Below are 20421 nucleotides of genomic sequence, written 5' to 3'. Positions count from 1 at the left end.
CAACTTTTTCCAATAGCCACATTTTCCCCAAGTCACTCCATTTTAGTTTGCTATTTCCGTGGGGCCTCATTCTTTGCTATGGTACAATAACTATGACCTACATAAAAAGCTGACTTGACTCGAGTTAGCACTCAAAGCTACCATTGTTGGCCTTTCTTTGAATATTCTGAGGTTGTTTTTAGGTCATTTGGCAATTTTGACAAGGATATTTTTGGAATAATTTTCCTCAGAAAACTTGCTCTGTATAAACACAAAGAACAAGAGCAATGTGTCAAGACCTGTTTGACGACTGACATTCCATTTGGACTCAAGCTTGGAAACTGACCGTTATTATCTCATTTTCATCTCATCTCATTTTATTCTTTGTAGGGATGCACAATTTTTATTTTATTTTATTGGCATCAGTCAATATTAAACACTAATTTTCACTTTAGATTTAGATTACCTTTGCTAACACTCAAAGTTAATCTTTAAAAACACTACAAATATAATAACACTGTTAATAATGTAATCTTTACCAAATCTCAGAATCCTTTTTCACACTGTACAATTAATACTTGTAATAAAACAATTGTTTTTAGGATTTTTTTTTTTTTTTTTTAATGTAGACAAAATTGTAAACATTTTTATCCTGGTTATTTATTGGTTATTATCCAGAATTTTATTATCGTTGCATCCCTCGTTTTGTTGCAGGAAAACTTGAGGTGGGACGTGAAATGACAATAATAAAACATTCATTGCCTCATAACCACTAAACAGAGATTCTTCTATTTGGTTTTTGGTGCCTCAATTCTTAGTGACCCTTGAGATTTGGAGAATTCAATTGACCTTCCTGTTCTTCACAAACAATCCAATCAAGATGTGGGTTAAATGTGCCTTGAAGGAAATTCATAAGGATTTTTCCAATATCAATCACCTCATGTTTCATATTTCCAATTGCCCCGGGCTCATATTCCTCCTGATAAAACCTAATTGAAGAGATGACCGGGCTGAATTATACGCCCTGAGTAATTTGGATCTAACTGGTTATTGTTAGCTTTGTCTTGTCTTTCATCTCCCGTCCCTGTAATTTCACTGAAACTCTTTGGCTCTGATCCAGTCCGTTTCTGCTCTGCCATTTTCCTCATTTGCAACGTATTTTACCTCCACCAGGAAAGATCCCCCTTCCACTATTAAACCCCCTCTCACCCTCAACCCCACCCTCTCCTTCACATCCAGAATAGCTGGGCGGAAAAATCCACTTGTCTCATTGGCCTCTCTATTTTCTGCTGTTATCTGAGATGGATTGTTCATTGTTTGCTACCGGGATGGTCTTTGTTTCGCAGGCGCCTGCAGATGAGGGAAGGTCTTTGTGTAACTCTAGAAAGTGTACCCAACTAGAGACTATGAGAAACTGGCAGAAAGAGTGAAAGAGGAATGTGATATTCTACAATGGCCCTAGTGCGTCCAGTGTATAATCTTACCTCATTATGATTATGCATTTTACAATGGCTGTCAATCAATTTAATAATTTATTCAGATTATGATACACTGATTAAATAATCAAATTATTTAAAATTACTTTTAACTATTATAATTTTAAGATATTAAGCTATTGATATAAATTTATATAATTTATACATTTATATAAATATTTACAAATTTTTATTTTTGCATAATATTGGAAGAAATTTGAATAATTTATTTACTTAATTACTTAACTACTATTTTTTAAAGTTTTTATCTCATAAAGTGTTTAATTTATATTATGTTTAGTTATATTTTGAGACTGACATCTATTTGAAAGTAGACAGGACTGTGTATTGAGTCCCTGTTGAATTCCTCTCACAACAAAGACTTCCTGCAGGATGTTGTATCACTAGATCTTACGTGCCTCACCTTTGTACCAGCGTCTTTCACTCGTGATTGTAATGAACCTTGTGCTGTGTCCACTTTGGTCCACTGCAGGTTTGGCAGTGGTGTCGTGTCCGGTGTTCTTTCCTGACGGTAAAGGGAAGAGAGGGGAACAGGATTGTACACAAACCCTTTCCCTTTTGCCCACCCAGTTCCGTGTCCAACAGATATCCGATCATTAGCGGTTATTTTAGCACCCTCTAGAGCATCCTGTAAACACACACTCAAACATATAGGCTATTTACTTTTACAACATTAAAGTCGTCATCAAAATGCCCACATTTCCTGTGCATAACCGTTTCCGTGGGTGTATAAACATCCCTACGGATGATCGTCCACGGAAAGATGACAAAGCTCATTGACAAATTTGTTCTCTGCTTGTAATTTCAAGTTTTGCTAAGTGCCAGTTAAAGGCAGCCTTACATTGCACTGTGAAAGGCTACAGTGAGCCTGAATTAAACTTCATTCGAATGCTCAGAACATTTACAGGCACTGCCAGTAGGTCAGCGCTTGAAATATTCAGCTCTTAAAAGCTCATCAGACACACTGAAAATGGCTCAAGCTTTGTAACCCACTCTTACATTCGTTTCGAAACACAAAAGATGCAAGCCTGAGAAAATGTTGCTTTTATGTTTGCTCTGTAAGGTGATAAAACAAATCTCTCAGCAATAACATATTTCAAATACTGATTGTAATCTGACTAACACCTAATAGAGACAATAATATTAATATTTTACTGCTTAATATATTTGTTGGACCATGATATTATTATTTTTTTTTTTTTTTTTTGAGGATTCTTTGATGAATAGAAAGTTCAAAAGAACATAATGTACTTAACCCTTTGGGCCTCTTCGATTAGGGGTCACACTTGGCTTCTTCAAATGTAAATAAAAATGTAAACTTTTTCCCCCAGGAAAACCAATGTAATATATTTTTGTTCAATAATATTTTTTGATTATTATTTAGAATTTTGAGGGTATTTATGATACTATGCAATATTTATACAGTTTTTATTAGCTATTTTTCCCTGTTGAAAATAATACACAATTTGTTTTTTTTAATACATTTTTTAATTATTTTTCAAAGCAGTATACCATGTTAAAATGGAAACAAGGCATTTAAAATCTTGCCTGGCAAGTTCAGAATGATATATCTTCTACTTGCGCCTCGAGTCAACTCCAAACCGTACCGTGCAATCAGATTCGTTTATTTCAGTGACGCAAACAGCGTCACTCTAGTGCGGCGAAAGTCCCTTCAATATCAGTTGGCAATAACACCACGTATTCGCAAATTCTTACCGCAACAACGACACAAGTCATTAACGTCGCTCTCTCTAGCGCTAGCCATGTTAAACTACTCTCCGTGCTTGCCAAAAAACTATTATGCTTGCCCGGGGCCGTTTATTTACTTTTCGCTGTTGACTCTCGTCGCTTTGCTAACGTCATATCTGCCCTTCTCTGATTGGTTTACTCTGTTTCCTGTTTGCTCGGATTTGCTCCGCCCTAGAAATCGAATTGATTCAATGGCGACCAGACTCATCCGCTGGTACAGCGGTGAGGCTGGATTTTCCAGGCAATTTAAAATCCTATTTTCTGAAGGTAGATTAGTGCCATCTCGTGGGAGTAAAAAAAGAAACTTTTGTAATGCCATGTTGTAACCTCTAGATTCCTATATAGTTCCATATACAGTAAAGTGGGTTATAAATTATCTAGTGTTTTTAGACATAAATACTTTTTATTAAGTTGTGGATTTTGGATTTATACTTAGACATTCTCAAAGACTACTTTTTGGCAAGGTTCAAATTTTTTTTTTTTTTTTTTTTTTTTAAATGTTGATTTCAAGTGTCAGTTTTTGCATTAATAAATCTGATTTCAACCTCTTATTTGAATCTTTTGCCTCAATTTTACCATATTAACATCTCATAATAATGAGAAACTTTCTCGTAATAATGTCTTAGTTTCTCATAATAACGAGAAACTTTCTCGTAATAATGACTTAACATCTCATAATAATGAGAAACTTTCTCGTAATAATGACTTAACATCTCATAATAATGAGAAACTTTCTCGTAATAATGTCTTAGTTTCTCATAATAATGACTTAACATCTCATAATAATGAGAAACTTTCTCGTAATAATGTCTTAGTTTCTCATAATAACGAGAAACTTTCTCGTAATAATGACTTAACATCTCATAATAATGAGAAACTTTCTCGTAATAATGTCTTAGTTTCTCATAATAATGACTTAACATCTCATAATAATGAGAAACTTTCTCGTAATAATGTCTTAGTTTCTCATAATAACGAGAAACTTTCTCGTAATAATGTCTTAGTTTCTCATAATAACGAGAAACTTTCTCGTAATAATGACTTAACATCTCATAATAATGAGAAACTTTCTCGTAATAATGTCTTAGTTTCTCATAATAATGACTTAACATCTCATAATAATGAGAAACTTTCTCGTAATAATGTCTTAGTTTCTCATAATAATGAGAAACTTTCTCGTAATAATGTCTTAGTTTCTCGTAATAATGACTTAACATCTCATAATAATGAGAAACTTTCTCATAATAATGTCTTAGTTTCTCATAATAATGACTTAACATCTCATAATAATGAGAAACTTTCTCGTAATAATGTCTTAGTTTCTCATAATAACGAGAAACTTTCTCGTAATAATGACTTAGTTTCTCGTAATAATGTCTTAGTTTCTCGTAATAATGACTTAACATCTCATAATAATGAGAAACTTTCTCATAATAATGTCTTAGTTTCTCGTAATAATGTCTTAGTTTCTCGTAATAATGACTTAACATCTCATAATAATGAGAAACTTTCTCATAATAATGTCTTAGTTTCTCATAATAATGACTTAACATCTCATAATAATGAGAAACTTTCTCGTAATAATGTCTTAGTTTCTCATAATAACAAGAAACTTTCTCGTAATAATGACTTAACATCTCATAATAATGAGAAACTTTCTCGTAATAATGTCTTAGTTTCTCATAATAATGAGAAACTTTCTCGTAATAATGTCTTAGTTTCTCGTAATAATGACTTAACATCTCATAATAATGAGAAACTTTCTCGTAATAATGTCTTAGTTTCTCATAATAACGAGAAACTTTCTCATAATAATGACTTAACATCTCATAATAATGAGAAACTTTCTCGTAATAATGTCTTAGTTTCTCGTAATAATGACTTAACATCTCATAATAATGAGAAACTTTCTCGTAATAATGTCTTAGTTTCTCGTAATAATGTCTTAGTTTCTCGTAATAATGACTTAACATCTCATAATGAGAAACTTTCTCGTAATAATGTCTTAGTTTCTCGTAATAATGGCCTAACCTCATAATAATGAGAAACTTTCTCGTAATAATGTCTTAGTTTCTCATAATAACGAGAAACTTTCTCGTAATAATGACTTAACATCTCATAATGAGAAACTTTCTCGTAATAATGTCTTAGTTTCTCGTAATAATGTCTTAACCTCATAATAATGAGAAACTTTCTCGTAATAATGTCTTAGTTTCTCATAATAACGAGAAACTTTCTCATAATAATGACTTAGTTTCTCAAAATAATGACTTAACATCTCATAATAATGAGAAACTTTCTCGTAATAATGTCTTAGTTTCTCATAATAACGAGAAACTTTCTCGTAATAATGACTTAACATCTCATAATAATGAGAAACTTTCTCGTAATAATGTCTTAGTTTCTCGTAATAATGACTTAACCTCATAATAATGAGAAACTTTCTCGTAATAATGTCTTAGTTTCTCATAATAACGAGAAACTTTCTCGTAATAATGACTTAACATCTCATAATAATGAGAAGCTTTCTCGTAATAATGTCTTAGTTTCTCACAATAATGACTTAACCTCATAATAACGAGAAACTTTCTCATAATAATGACTTAGTTTCTCATAATAATGACTTAACATCTCATAATAATGAGAAACTTTCTCGTAATAATGTCTTAGTTTCTCATAATAACAAGAAACTTTCTCGTAATAATGACTTAACATCTCATAATAAGGAGAAACTTTCTCGTAATAATGTCTTAGTTTCTCATAATAACGAGAAACTTTCTCGTAATAATGACTTAACATCTCATAATAATGAGAAACTTTCTCGTAATAATGTCTTAGTTTCTCGTAATAATGTCTTAACCTCATAATAATGAGAAACTTTCTCGTAATAATGTCTTAGTTTCTCGTAATAATGTCTTAACCTCATAATAATGAGAAACTTTCTCGTAATAATGTCTTAGTTTCTCGTAATAATGTCTTAGTTTCTCGTAATAATGACTTAACATCTCATAATGAGAAACTTTCTCGTAATAATGTCTTAGTTTCTCGTAATAATGTCTTAACCTCATAATAATGAGAAACTTTCTCGTAATAATGTCTTAGTTTCTCATAATAACGAGAAACTTTCTCATAATAATGACTTAGTTTCTCAAAATAATGACTTAACATCTCATAATAATGAGAAACTTTCTCGTAATAATGTCTTAGTTTCTCATAATAACGAGAAACTTTCTCGTAATAATGACTTAACATCTCATAATAATGAGAAACTTTCTCGTAATAATGTCTTAGTTTCTCGTAATAATGACTTAACCTCATAATAATGAGAAACTTTCTCGTAATAATGTCTTAGTTTCTCATAATAACGAGAAACTTTCTCGTAATAATGACTTAACATCTCATAATAATGAGAAGCTTTCTCGTAATAATGTCTTAGTTTCTCACAATAATGACTTAACCTCATAATAACGAGAAACTTTCTCATAATAATGACTTAGTTTCTCATAATAATGACTTAACATCTCATAATAATGAGAAACTTTCTCGTAATAATGTCTTAGTTTCTCATAATAACGAGAAACTTTCTCGTAATAATGACTTAACATCTCATAATAAGGAGAAACTTTCTCGTAATAATGTCTTAGTTTCTCATAATAACGAGAAACTTTCTCGTAATAATGACTTAACATCTCATAATAATGAGAAACTTTCTCGTAATAATGTCTTAGTTTCTCGTAATAATGACTTAACATCTCATAATAATGAGAAACTTTCTCGTAATAATGTCTTAGTTTCTCATAATAATGAGAAACTTTCTCGTAATTATGACTTAGTATCTCATAATCTAGACTTAACCTCATAATAACGAGAAACTTTCTCATAATAATGACTTAACATCTCATAATAATGAGAAACTTTCTCGTAATTATGACTTAGTATCTCATAATAATGAGAAACTTTCTCTAGAGGCCCAGAGGGTTAAAATGGAAATTTTTTTTCTTACTTGCTTCTTTAATCTTACTGACCCCCAAACTTTTGAATGGTGGTGTATTGCATTTTAGTTTAGTATAACCGTTTAGTATAAGAGGATGTTCATGATGTTACTGGACATGATGTGGATGAATCTAGTCAGGAACAGATGCAAATCAGTGTATACTTAGATATCTATGAATGTAGCTTGTAAAATAGCTACAGGACTTCATCCTCAAAAGAGAGCATGAAATTGTGTGTCAGATGATCCTGCACAAGGGAAGAAATAGAAAAGGACAGTTTGTTTTAAATGTGTTCATCCTGAACGAGGAGTGTGAGGAATTTATGACAGAATTTCAGTTTTGGGTGAACTATTCCTTTAAAATCTTTCCTGCCTATTATTAGATGCTGACGTCTCTTTCAGGCCTGAAATCATCTAATCATAATTCATAACCGACACAAGTCTACGCTGTTAAACATTCACACAACATTAACTGCAATCCTTGCATCAGGGTCTGGGGTTCTTTTGAAGTACTGTGACAGCCTGCAAGAATGTCTGAGTAAACGGTTCATTTTAACTCCGCTGAATTTCTTCATTTTAATCTTTGCCTTTGAGACTGAATACTTGGCCCACATGTGGAAGTGTTTTCCTATTTGCTGGCACTCAGGAAATGTTTCTGGAACTGTGTTAAGTGCAGTTTGCTCCCAAGAGTCACCAACTTACGCTTCTCGGCTCTTCCTTCCACCTTCAAGAAGAGCTTGCAGTGGAGGGGCGGCCCAGAACACTCCTACTACAAGATTTTTATTTTAATGATTTCATCTGGAAAAGTAAATGCCCACAGAACTATGTTTACCCCATAACAATCTGGGTTTAGTCACAAAACAGATGAGTGAAGAGAGAGTTAAGAGCACCCCCTATAGGTGAAACTCTTTTAGGAGTAAACTTATTGAGCAGTGCTTTCTGTCTTATGTATCTTTACTGCATCATCATTAATGCTCAAAAACTCATTATTGACACCAAATGCAGTCAGGAAAGTGTTTCTAATTAAGCATTATCATTAATATGATTAATATTATTAAGTGGCTATTCAGGAATTAATTACATTTTAAAATATATTCAAATAAAAAAAGTTAATTTTAATTCATTCATCATTTCATTTCCTATGCTTCTCTTTTGTCATTCATCAGAGCTGATGGACACTCGGACGGCAAGGCCTTTCAGTTTCTCCTTCAACACCAGTGACTACCGGATCTTGCACGTTGATCCAGACCAGGGGCGGTTGTACCTGGGCAGCCGTGAATATCTGGTCTCTCTAGACATGCAAAACATCAACAAAGAGCCTCTTATTGTAAGGGATGATTCAAATGAATCAATTCCATTCACAACAAAAATAACATGAAGCAATTGTCACCCAGAACACTGACCCCAGAAGAATTGAAGTGTCAATGAATTCTTCTAATGCTGTGGGTGTTTTATGTCTGTAGATCCACTGGCCGGCTCCAGCTCAGAGAAAGGGAGAGTGTCAGATGACTGGGAAAGGCAGGCATGTGAGTTTACATCAGTTATATTGATCAAACCATCCTAGTAACTGAATCACTAAATAGAATGTGACACTCTTGATCTGACCAATAGCACTTTAACAGTGGTTTGTGTGTGTGTTTTCAGGGAGAGTGTGCTAACTTTGTGCGTCTGATTGAGCCGTGGAACAGGACTCACCTGTACACCTGCGGCACAGGAGCTTATAAACCCATCTGCACTTTCATCAACAGAGGCTGGAGAGCTGAGGTACACACACACACACACATAAATATACTGTATATACTCATATATACACACAACACAACCTTCAGTAACAATAAACCAAATGCTCTCCCTGCTCTGATGTCCACAGGACTACCTCTTCAGGCTGGTTCCTGGTTATGTGGACTCTGGAAAGGGAAAATGTTCTTACGATCCAAACCAGGAGAATGTTGCAGCCCTGATTAGTAAGAAACGATTAATGAAGATGCCATATCATTTTTACATTTAATGTAATTGATCCTTCACTAAGCACATTAATAGCCAATCCTACTGTAGCAACTGTTGTCTGTCATTTTATCAAACAATCCCCAAAATAGCAGAACATAGCAATTGTAACATATAACAGAATCATACCAAATCATAACATAACACAACACAACATAATCATAACATCATAAGATGATGTAACATATAACAGAACAGAACATAATATATATTGTATTGTATGAACAGAATATAATATATTTATAATAGATAAGATTTATAACGGATTCATAACATCATAACAGACAAAATCATAACTTGACAGAATCGTAACATTACAGTGTAAAAAAAATCATAACATCAAACAGAACAGAATCAGAACAAAATCATAACTAAACATTACAGAATCGTAACATAAACAGATCATAACTTATCTTAACAAGATCAGAACATAGCATAGTATAAAATAATCATAACGTATATAACATAACAGCAGAAAAAATCATAACGTATCACATTACAGAATCATAACATAACAGAATCATAATATTATAAGGTAACTTATCATATCATAACAGAACATAACATAGCATAAAAAAATTATAACATATCAGAGTTTTATAAAAATCATAACTTGACTGAATCATAACATAACAGTGTAAAAGAATCATAACATCAAAACAGAACAGAATTAGAAAAAAATAACTTAACATAACTTAAAGGTGCCATCGAAAGTTTTTTACAAGATGTAATATGTCTAAGGTGTCCCCTGAATGTGTCTGTGAAGTTTCAGCTCAAAATACCCCATAGATTTTTTTTAATTAATTTTTTTTAACTGCCTATTTTGGGGCATAATTAGAAATGTGCAGATTCAGGCTGCAGCCCCTTTAAATCTCGCGCTCTCCGCCCCCGGAGCTCACGCTTGCCTTAAACAGTGCATAAACAAAGTTTACACAGCGAATATAACCCTCAAAATGGATCTTTACAAAGTGTTCATCATGCATACTGCATGCATGCGTCGAATTATGTGAGTATTGTATTTATTTGGATGTTTACATTTGATTCTGAATGAGTTTGATAGTATGCTCCGTGGCTAACGGCTAACATTACACACTGTTGGAGAGATTTATAAAGAATGAAGTTGTGTTTATGAATTATACAGACTGCAAGTGTTTAATAATGAAAATAGCCACGGCTCTTGTCTCCGTGAATACAGTAATAAACAATGGTAACTTTAACCACATTTAACAGTACATTAGCAACATGCTAACGAAACATTTAGAAAGACAATTTACAAACATCACTTAAAATATCATGTTATCATGGATCATGTCAGTTATTATTGCTCCATCTTCCATTTTTCGCTGTTGTTCTTGCTTGCTTACCTAGTCTGATGATTCAGCTGTGCACATCCAGACGTTAATACTGGCTGCCCTTGTCTAATGCCTTGAACATGAGCTCGCATATGCAAATATTGGGGGCGTACATATTAATGATCCTGACTGTTACGTAACAGTCTGTGTTATGTTGAGATTCGCCTGTTCTTCAGAGGTCTTTTAAACAAATGAGATTTATATAAGAAGGAGGAAACAATGGAGTTTGAGACTCACTGTATGTCATTTCCATGTACTGAACTCTTGTTATTTAACTATGCCAAGGTAAATTCAATTTTTAATTCTAGGGCACCTTTAACATTACGGAATCATAACTTAACAGAATCATAACATATCACAGCAACCAAATCCTAATAACATATCTTAACAAAATCATAACATAGCATAGTATAAAAGAATCATAACATATATAACATATCATAACATAAATGAATCATAACAGCATCACAGCATACCAGAACATAGCAGCGCAAAAAATCATATCACATTACAGAATCATAACATATAACAGAATCATAACACAATGATAATATTAGTATCCTTACTGATATTTATATTTTACATATGCTCCAAGGCAAATCATTGCTAATAACTTGGTGCTAATTTGTTTACATATTGATTCAGGTCATAATAGATATACTTGTCTGTGATGAGGTTTTAGCTTGGCAGTTTTATGTTACTAAATAATTTAAAACGATTACTGTAAATAAAATGCCTTGCAACATCAATTCATTTCAGCTCATGTATTTTTGTATATGAATATGAATGAATGTATATGAAATGTATCCCTATCTGATGTTCTGTAAAGCATGAAAGATTAGCGAATGGTAAATATCCTGTCTGTGTCATCACAGAAAAGTTCACCAAACTTCACAAATCATCTAAAACATGTAGCTTTCATGTGTACTCATGAATGCATTTATCACCTTTCCTACATCTAGATGGAAACCTGTATGCTGGAGTGCCGGTGGACTTCATGAGCACTGATCCAGGAATCTTCAGGACCATGGGGAGCCGGCCAGCTGTGAGATCAGAGCAGTATGACTCTAAGTGGCTGAACGGTAAATAGCTCGGCTGTTCATATTTGGATTGGCAGATATAAATTTAATTAGATTGACAATAAATATTTGCTCAGCTGTTTTAGTTTCTATTAAATATTTGGGTGGATGTTACATGCACGCTCTGTTTATTTCCTAGAACCTGTATTTGTTCACATGAAACAGATTCCTGACAGCTCAGAGAAGAACGATGACAAGCTCTATTTCTTCTTCCGTGAGAAGAGTCTGGACTCGGGGGGTGGAGCGAGTCCAAGTGTTTTGGCCAGAGTGGGCCGTGTGTGCCTGGTGAGCAATATCCTGCTTTACGTAAACCAGAAACAGCAGGTGCACAGGAAGCAGTTCAGAGTTCTGTCAGTTAATAAACAGCTGTTTGTGTTTCATCACAGAATGATGAGGGTGGACAGAAGTCTCTTGTGAACAAATGGACAACTTTTCTGAAGGCCAGGCTTGTGTGCTCAGTGATGGGAGATGATGGGGTGGAAACCTTCTTTGATGAACTGAGTGAGTGCAAGTTTATTTACTAGTAGTTTTACAGTTTGTATTGTGCCATCTAGTGGTGTTAAATGTAATTCAGCTATAGCAAATGTTGATTCCGTTGATGCATACTTAATATCCGAGTATTGACACATTTTTCTAATGCTTTGCTTCTCCATTCCAGGGGATGTGTTTATTCAACCTACCCAGGATGAACGAAACCCTGTGGTATATGGCGTCTTCTCAACTTCTGGGTACACACCTGCTTTTTCATTAGTACATTATCTTTAGATCAACACATGCTGCGTCCAAAATCACATACTGTATAGTAGGTACTACATTTAGTTTGAAACATGACTGCTAAAAAAGTATGTTTTATATAGTATAAATATGTGTAGTATGAATGAAATTTGGACGTACTACATCCTCCATGTTGTCATTGTCATGTTACCTTCACCTCCATTCACAAATCCTCTCCTGTGGCCTCATGGGATAGTAAAGTGTCCATAGAATGCGCACTTCAGAATCTCACCAGAAGTAGTAGGTCATCTGGGTACTGTTTTATAAATACTATGAATTATGACATATTGCTCAGCTCACATACTGTTTTTTGCCTACTATGTAGTATGGAAATAGGGATATTTGGACTCTTTTGACTTTGATCTGACTTTTTTTTAATCTTTTTGTGTGTGTGTGTGTGTGTGTGTGTGTGTGTGTGTGTGTGTGTGTTTTAAAGGTGCCCTAGAATTAAATATTGAATTTACCTTGGCATAGTTGAATAACAAGAGTTCAGTACATGGAAAAGACATACACAGAGTTTCAAACTCCATTGTTTCCTCCTTCTTATATAAATCTCATTTGTTTAAAAGACCTCAGATGAACAGGCGAATCTCAACATAACACCGACTGTTACGTAACAGTCGGGATCATTAATATGTACGCCCCCAATATTTGCATATGCCAGCCCATGTTCAATGCATTACACAAGGGCAGACAGTATTAACGTCTGGATGTGCACAGCTGAATCATCAGACTAGGTAAGCAAGCAAGGACAACAGCGAAAAATGGCAGATGGAGCAATAATAACTGACATGATCCATGATAACATGATATTTTTAGTGATATTTGTAAATTGTCTTTCTAAATGTTTCGTTAGCATGTTGCTAATGTACTGTTAAATGTGGTTAAAGTTACCATCGTTTCTTACTGTATTCATGGAGACAAGAGAGCGTCGCTATTTTCATTTTTAAACACTTGCAGTCTGTATAATGCATAAACACAACTTCATTCTTTATAAATCTCTCCAGCAGTGTGTAATGTTAGCTTTAGCCATGGAGCACTATCAAACTCATTCAGAATCAAATGTAAACATCCAAATAAATACTATACTTACGCGATTAGACATGCTGCATGACGAACACTTTGTAAAGATCCATTTTGAGGGTTATATTAGCTGTGTGAACTGTGTTTATGCTGTTCAAGGCAAGCGTGAGCTCTGTGGGAGGGGGAGCACGAGAATTAAAGGGGCCGCAACATATATATCGGTGCGTAGTTAATGATGCCCCAAAATAGGCAGTTAAAAAAATCTATGGGGTATTTTGAGCTGAAACTTCACAGACACATTCAGGGGACACCTTAGACTTATATACATCTTTTAAAAAGACGTTCTAGGGCACCTTTAACTTCCCCCAAAATCTGTTTTCTTCCTCTTTGAGAATTGTTTGTTTCTGTATCTTTGATATTATACTCATCTGTCTTGTTTTTGTCTCTTAGCTCTGTGTTTAAAGGCTCAGCCGTGTGTGTCTACTCAATGGCTGACATCCGAAATGTCTTCAATGGCCCTTTCGCCCATAAACATGGACACAACTACCAATGGACTACATACACAGGGAAGATTCCCTATCCACGTCCAGGAACAGTGAGTTTCAGTCAATTTATCTCTCAAGCATCATGAAAATTTGGTAATTTCACTCAAAATATATGTCATATGCTTTTATGCTTCTTATCATCCATCTTACCGTATCTATGATATATTTTATTGCTGTAAGGCTATTTTCTTTGAAAGATAGAAGCAAACCCAGAAGCATGTACATTTATCTGACTGACTCTCCCTCCGTTTTCTGCATTAGTGTCCAGGAGGCACATTCACACCGGGGCTTAAGTCCACAAAAGAGTTCTCAGATGAAGCAGTTAACTTCATTCGTGCTCATCCTCTCATGTACCACCCTGTGTATCCCATTCACAAGCGCCCTCTGGTGGTGCGCTCCGGTGTAGACTATCGCTTTACTACTATTGCGGTGGATCAGGTGGATGCTGTGGATGGCCGATATGAGGTTCTCTTTCTGGGAACAGGTGAGACCGGCATCCTCTGATTTGCTGAAATTAGTTAAGTTTCTTGAATATGTTAAACTTGGGATAGCAAGCCTACTTGTTAAAGTTGACAAGAGATAAAAATTCACCATATCAGTTTTAGAAATGTAATGTAGGTTGCAGATTCTGGTAAACATATTGTGTAAACTGTGTGACTTTTCCGTCACCCCACAGATCGTGGTACAGTTCAAAAAGTTATAGTGCTGCCCAAGGATCCCACCACAATGGAAGAGCTCACTTTAGAGGAAGTGGAAGTTTTCAGGGTAAATACATTTTTTTCAGACATCAGAATTTTAATGTTATATTAAAGGGTTAGTTCCCCCCGAAAATGAAAATTCTGTCATTTATTACTCACCCTCATGCCGTTCCACACCCGTTAGACCTTCATTAATCTTCAGAACACAAATTAAGATATTTTTGATGAAATCCGATGGCTCAGTGAGGCCTTCATAGGGAACAATGACACTTACTCTTTCAAGATCCATAAAGATACTAAAAACATATTTAAATCGGTTCATGTGAGTACAGTGGTTCAATATTAATATTATAAAGCGATGAGAATATTTTTGGTGCGCCAAAAAAAAACAAAATAACGACTTATTTAGTGATGGCCGATTTCAAAACACTGCTTCAGGAAGCATCGGATCATAAATTAATCAGTGTATCGAATCTGCTGTTCGGAGTGCCAAAGTCACGTGATTTCAGCCGTTGGCTGTTTGACACGCGATCCGAATCATGATTCGATACACTGATTCATTTGTGCTCCGATGCTTCCTGTTTTGAAATCGGCCATCACTAAATAAGTCGTTATTTTGTTTTTTTTTGGCGCACCAAAAATATTCTCGTCGCTTTATAATATCAATATTGAACCACTGTACTCACATTAACCGATTTAAATATGTTTTTAGTACCTTTATGGATCTTGAGAGAGGAAGTGTCATTGCTCCCTATGAAGGCCTCACAGAGCCATCGGATTTCAACTAAAATATCTTAATTTGTGTTCCGAAGATTAATGAAGGTCTTACGGGTGTGAGGGTAAGTAATAAATGACAGAATTTTCATTTTTGGGTGAACTAACCCTTTAAAAATAAATAAATAAATACATTTACATAATAAAAAACATACAATACAAATAAATAAGTACAATACATAATAATATGTAAAAATATAATTAAGTATACTTTTCTATTCCTTTTTATTTATAGACACCTGCTCCTGTCAAAACAATGCACCTATCAGCCAAAAGGGTAAGAGTAAAAAATAAAATGAGTTTTAATATAATAACCTTTAAGGTTATAATAAAAAAAATGTTTTACAGAAATCATAAAATTAACAGCAATATGGCATTGAAGACGTCTTTCTTTCTTTCTTTTTTTTTGCAGCAACAGCTGTACGCATCTTCAGAGGCAGGTCTTACCCAGATGTCTTTGCACCGCTGTGGAGTGTATGGAAAGGCCTGTTCGGACTGCTGTCTGGCCAGAGACCCCTACTGCGCCTGGGATGGAGAAAACTGCTCTGCTTTTACACAAGCCACCAAAAGGTCAGAGAACCTGAATTCTTTGAAATTGCGCTTACTTCACTTCTCTCCTCACAGCTGAATCAAGACAAAATGGTTCTTTTAAGAACTTTATAAGTTCTTTATAAGGGGAGTCCCATTTCATAGTACAGTAAAATGATGTGATAATTGTATCATTTTTGTATTTTTTCTTTCAGGAGGAGCAGAAGGCAGGATGTTAAACACGGTGACCCTTTGCGTCAGTGCCGGGGCTACAATGCCAAAGGTAACAAAAACACACAGTTCATCCACAAATAACAGCCTGCAGTATTATAATGAGGTCAGTCTGATGTATTTGTATAATTGGACACGGCATATGACCATAATCTTTTTGCTGTGTCTGCTAGTGGAGAGGAGACTGAAGGAGAAAGTTCAGTTCGGAGTGGAGGGTAGCAGCACGTTTCTGGAGTGCGTGCCGCGCTCTCCTCAGGCCTCTATCAAATGGCTCTACCAGAAGGAGGGAAGACGAAAAGTGGTAAGATTGCACGCTTTTACTTTATTTCAAACCACCAGTCACTAACCAGCCAAATAAAACATATAGTAGTATATAATAACAGTTTCATTTTGTTGGTTAATACTGTTCAAAAGTTTGGGGTCAGTAAGATTTTTTTTGTTTGTTTGTTTAAAGAAATTAATGCTTTTATCAAGGATATATTAAATTGATCACAAGTGACAGTAAAGATATTTAAAATGTAACAAAAGATTTTTATTTCAAATAAATGCTGTACTACTAAATTTCTTTTCCAAAGTTGCAAATTTAACTCAAATTGGAATGTCGCATTAAAACATTTGCGAATAAAGCAGCATTTGCATCTAAGAGAACAAAATCGCCACTTCCTGGGAATTTGTCGCAAAATATCTGTAATAAAAATGGAAGTGGTGTGGAAAAATGTCTTCTCTTGCATCTGGAAGAGAGACACTTCTGGGAAGTTTTATTTAATTTTGAAATGTGTTTCCATCATATTTTTTAAACCTTTTAAAAGTCTTACCGACTTCAAACTTTTGTATAGTTATATACAGTACAGTCCAAAAGTTTGGAACCACTAAGATTTTTAATGTTTTTAAAAGAAGTTTCGTCTGCTCACCAAGGCTACATTTATTTAATTAAAAATACAGTAAAAAACAGTAATATTGTGAAATATTATTACAATTTAAAATAACTGTTTTCTATTTGAATATATTTCACAAAGTAATTTATTCCTGTGATGCAAAGCTGAATTTTCAGCATCATTACTCCAGTCTTCAGTGTCACATGATCCTTCAGAAATCATTCCAATATGCTGATCTGCTGCTCAAGAAACATTTAATGTGTACAAATGTACAAAATATTTGTGTACAATATTTTTTTTCAGGATTATTTGATGAATAGAAAGTTCAAAAGAACAGTGTTTAGCTGAAATCTAATCTTTTGTAACATTATAAATGTCTTTACTGCCACTTTTGATTGATTTAATGCATCCTTGCTGAATAAAAGTATTCAATTTCTTTAATTTCTTTTCAAAAAAATAAAAATAAAAATTCTTACTGACCCCAAACTTTTGAACGGTAGTGTATAATGCTACAGAAGCTTTGTATTTCAGATAAATGCTGTTCTTTTGAACTTTCTATTCATCAAGGAATCCTGAAAAAAAAAAAGTACACAACTGTTTTCAACATTGAAAATAGTCATAAATGTTTATTGAGCAGCAAATCAGCATATTAGAATGATTTCTGAAGGATCATGTGACACTGAAGACTGGAGTAACGATGCTGAAAATTCAGCTTTGCATCACAGGAATAAATTACTTTGTCAAATATATTTAAATAGTACACAATAATTTCAAATTGTAATAATATTTCACAATATTACTGTTTTTTACTGTATTTTTAATTAAATAAATGTAGCCTTGGTGAGCAGACGAAACTTCTTTTAAAAACATAAAAAATCTTAGTGGTTCCAAACTTTTGGACTGTACTGTATATTATATATATATAATGCAAATGGCTCTGATTATGTTTACAGCTGAATCGAGACGGGGAGGTTCTTAAGACTCCTCAGGGGGTCCTTCTGAAAGCTCTCACCAAAGCAGATGCAGGCCAGTACCATTGCCTGGCCACAGAAAATAACTTCAAACACACGCTGGCTCGTGTCTCTTTACGTATCCTGGACCGGGACATCGCTGTAGCCCTCACCACCCCTGATGAGGAAGAGGAGGCTTCAAGGAGCCATCACAAAGACCATCAACAGGACCCTGCACTTCCTACCCCAGCGCTCCTGCTGGAGCCCGAAATGCGTCTGATTCAGCAGTACTGCCAGTCCTACTGGGAGCAGCTAACGGCTGGGGGGAACTCTCAGGCTGACCTCCCTAAACGTGCATATCGCAGACACACAGAAGCACTGAAGGCTAGTGGGGAGTGAGGAGGAGAGGAAAAGACTGTTCGTCACTTTGTTCCAAGCAGTTCATGGACTTGTATAGGTTAGTTCATGTGCAGTGGCACCTAAAAGTATTTGGACACATTTGGACATGTTTTACAGTGTTCAAAAAGAATCAATATTAATTTACAACACTTAAAAATGAAAATGTATTCATTTAACTGTACCTGCATAGGATAATTCATGAACAGTGGCCCCAAAAAGTATTTGGACAATTAAAAATGATCATTTTTTTTTACAAAAAAATTTGTACACTTAAAAATGAACAAATCTTTACAGTGTTCAAAAATTCACCTGATTAATTAATTCATGAACAGGGGCTCCATATATTTGGAAATTACTTTTTAAAATGATAAACATTTATTTTGGACACATACAAATTTTACAGAGTTCAAAATGTAAAATATCATTCATAAAAAAAGTTAATTAAAGGTAAAAGTTAATTAAGTGTGTCCGATCTTTTGAAATTTGCCACTTGGTTTGATATTTTATCTAATGCAATAGCATTCACCCCCCAAAATGTCAAAGTGTCTAAATTCTTTAGTCACTGTATGTAATCTTACATTCATTGTTCATTCGTTCACTGATCCAAAGTTCGAGTACCTGACCATTCGTCTGTTTGTACTGAGATTGTAGTCAGTGTTGATTTAGGACTGAGCATTTCCACTTGCCACAGTGATGTGACTGCATTTCAGTATTATAAACAGGTGTAAACTTTTACTAACCTCACAAATATGACCATACAGTCATTACATACTGGCTTTAATTACCAATAAACCATAAAGCACCTTTAAAGAGGATATTACCTCATAAACTTTGAAAACGTTCCACTATCCTTTAGTCAGAAAAACAAAGTTGCCTACAAAGTCATTGTTAAATCACTCAAACAGTGGGCCAGTGCAATTTCTAATATTCCACCTGGATTATGAAATTGTGAAAGTAATATATATGTATGTATGTTTAATAGTAATATATATGTATGGATTCCAATAACTGGGGTAATAATGGCACCAAACATCTGCAAGAACACTACTTGCCTTCATGTCTTTGTGACTGTGGCTGCTTCTCACTATTTGTAATATATATTTATTTGAAGTTGTATATTTTTTATGGGATGATAATTGTTGCTAGAGGATACTGAATAAGGGTGGAGGGCATTTTTGCATGATTGACAAATAAGATATGTTGTTATATTTATTTAAATGCATTCAAAATGACTGACTGTTTAGGAAATAACACTGTTATGCTGTGCATTTAGTTTCGTGCTTTGTGTCTGGTTGAGCAATCACCATTCAAGCAAAAACAAACGGTCAAATGAGTTCACTCAGATAATATCTAACACTGGAAATATTTCACAATATTCGTGTCCTTTTTTAGGAGAATGGTAGAATAGTCCCGGTGTAAAATACAATGTTATGTCTTGCTCTTAGATGTTGATGTCTTAGATGTCTTGTAAGAAAAAATAAAAATAAACAAGCAATAATTCATGAGCCATAGATTCATTTTTCAATTCACATTTGAGTATATTTACATATGGTAAATACATTCAGTACTGGTGAACATTAGATTATAGAAATACACTTTTGCTGATTAACACACTCAGAAAATCTAATAGTACACTTATAATAACCAGCTGTGTCATTCACAGACAATGCCTACACAACATAAACCTTGCACGTTTACATTTCAGTAAGCTATCAACTTTACATTTCACATTGACTTGTTCCGGTTTCTTTGATAACCTTTTCATGGCTCTGTTGTATAGAACAAATCAAATACGCTCACAGAGACTGAGAACCCCTGAGAATAGAGAGAGATCCCTAGGTATGCATGACATATTGGTACCATATCAATTTTTATAGTTTTTAAGTTATTGGCATTGCAGATATTGGATATTTAATTGCACATGCTCATTTTTTTCAAATTAGATTTTAACAATGTCTTTAGTACCTTTAGTTG

General features: G+C 34.3%; 1 protein-coding gene across 1 annotated transcript in view; it reads left to right on the top strand.

Moving 5' to 3' along the window:
- The window catches only part of sema3ga (sema domain, immunoglobulin domain (Ig), short basic domain, secreted, (semaphorin) 3Ga), a 28226-nt gene extending 8274 nt beyond the window's left edge, over window positions 1-19952 (top strand). The window contains exons 3-18 of the mRNA XM_048209946.1: window positions 8382-8542; window positions 8679-8741; window positions 8860-8979; window positions 9086-9179; window positions 11534-11653; window positions 11790-11935; window positions 12037-12151; window positions 12309-12378; window positions 13898-14042; window positions 14254-14476; window positions 14669-14757; window positions 15700-15741; window positions 15877-16034; window positions 16208-16275; window positions 16397-16524; window positions 18052-19952. Of these exons, the coding sequence (XP_048065903.1) occupies window positions 8382-8542; window positions 8679-8741; window positions 8860-8979; window positions 9086-9179; window positions 11534-11653; window positions 11790-11935; window positions 12037-12151; window positions 12309-12378; window positions 13898-14042; window positions 14254-14476; window positions 14669-14757; window positions 15700-15741; window positions 15877-16034; window positions 16208-16275; window positions 16397-16524; window positions 18052-18447 (2138 nt within the window). The 3' untranslated portion in view covers window positions 18448-19952. The remainder of the gene's footprint in view (window positions 1-8381; window positions 8543-8678; window positions 8742-8859; window positions 8980-9085; window positions 9180-11533; window positions 11654-11789; window positions 11936-12036; window positions 12152-12308; window positions 12379-13897; window positions 14043-14253; window positions 14477-14668; window positions 14758-15699; window positions 15742-15876; window positions 16035-16207; window positions 16276-16396; window positions 16525-18051) is intronic.
- Window positions 19953-20421: the final 469 nt, after the last annotated feature.

Source organism: Megalobrama amblycephala, linkage group LG12 (genome assembly GCF_018812025.1).
Source record: "Megalobrama amblycephala isolate DHTTF-2021 linkage group LG12, ASM1881202v1, whole genome shotgun sequence".
NCBI classification, from domain to species: Eukaryota; Metazoa; Chordata; class Actinopteri; order Cypriniformes; family Xenocyprididae; genus Megalobrama; species Megalobrama amblycephala.
Note: the sequence above shows the minus strand (reverse complement) of the source record. Positions and strands in the feature narration are given on the sequence as shown.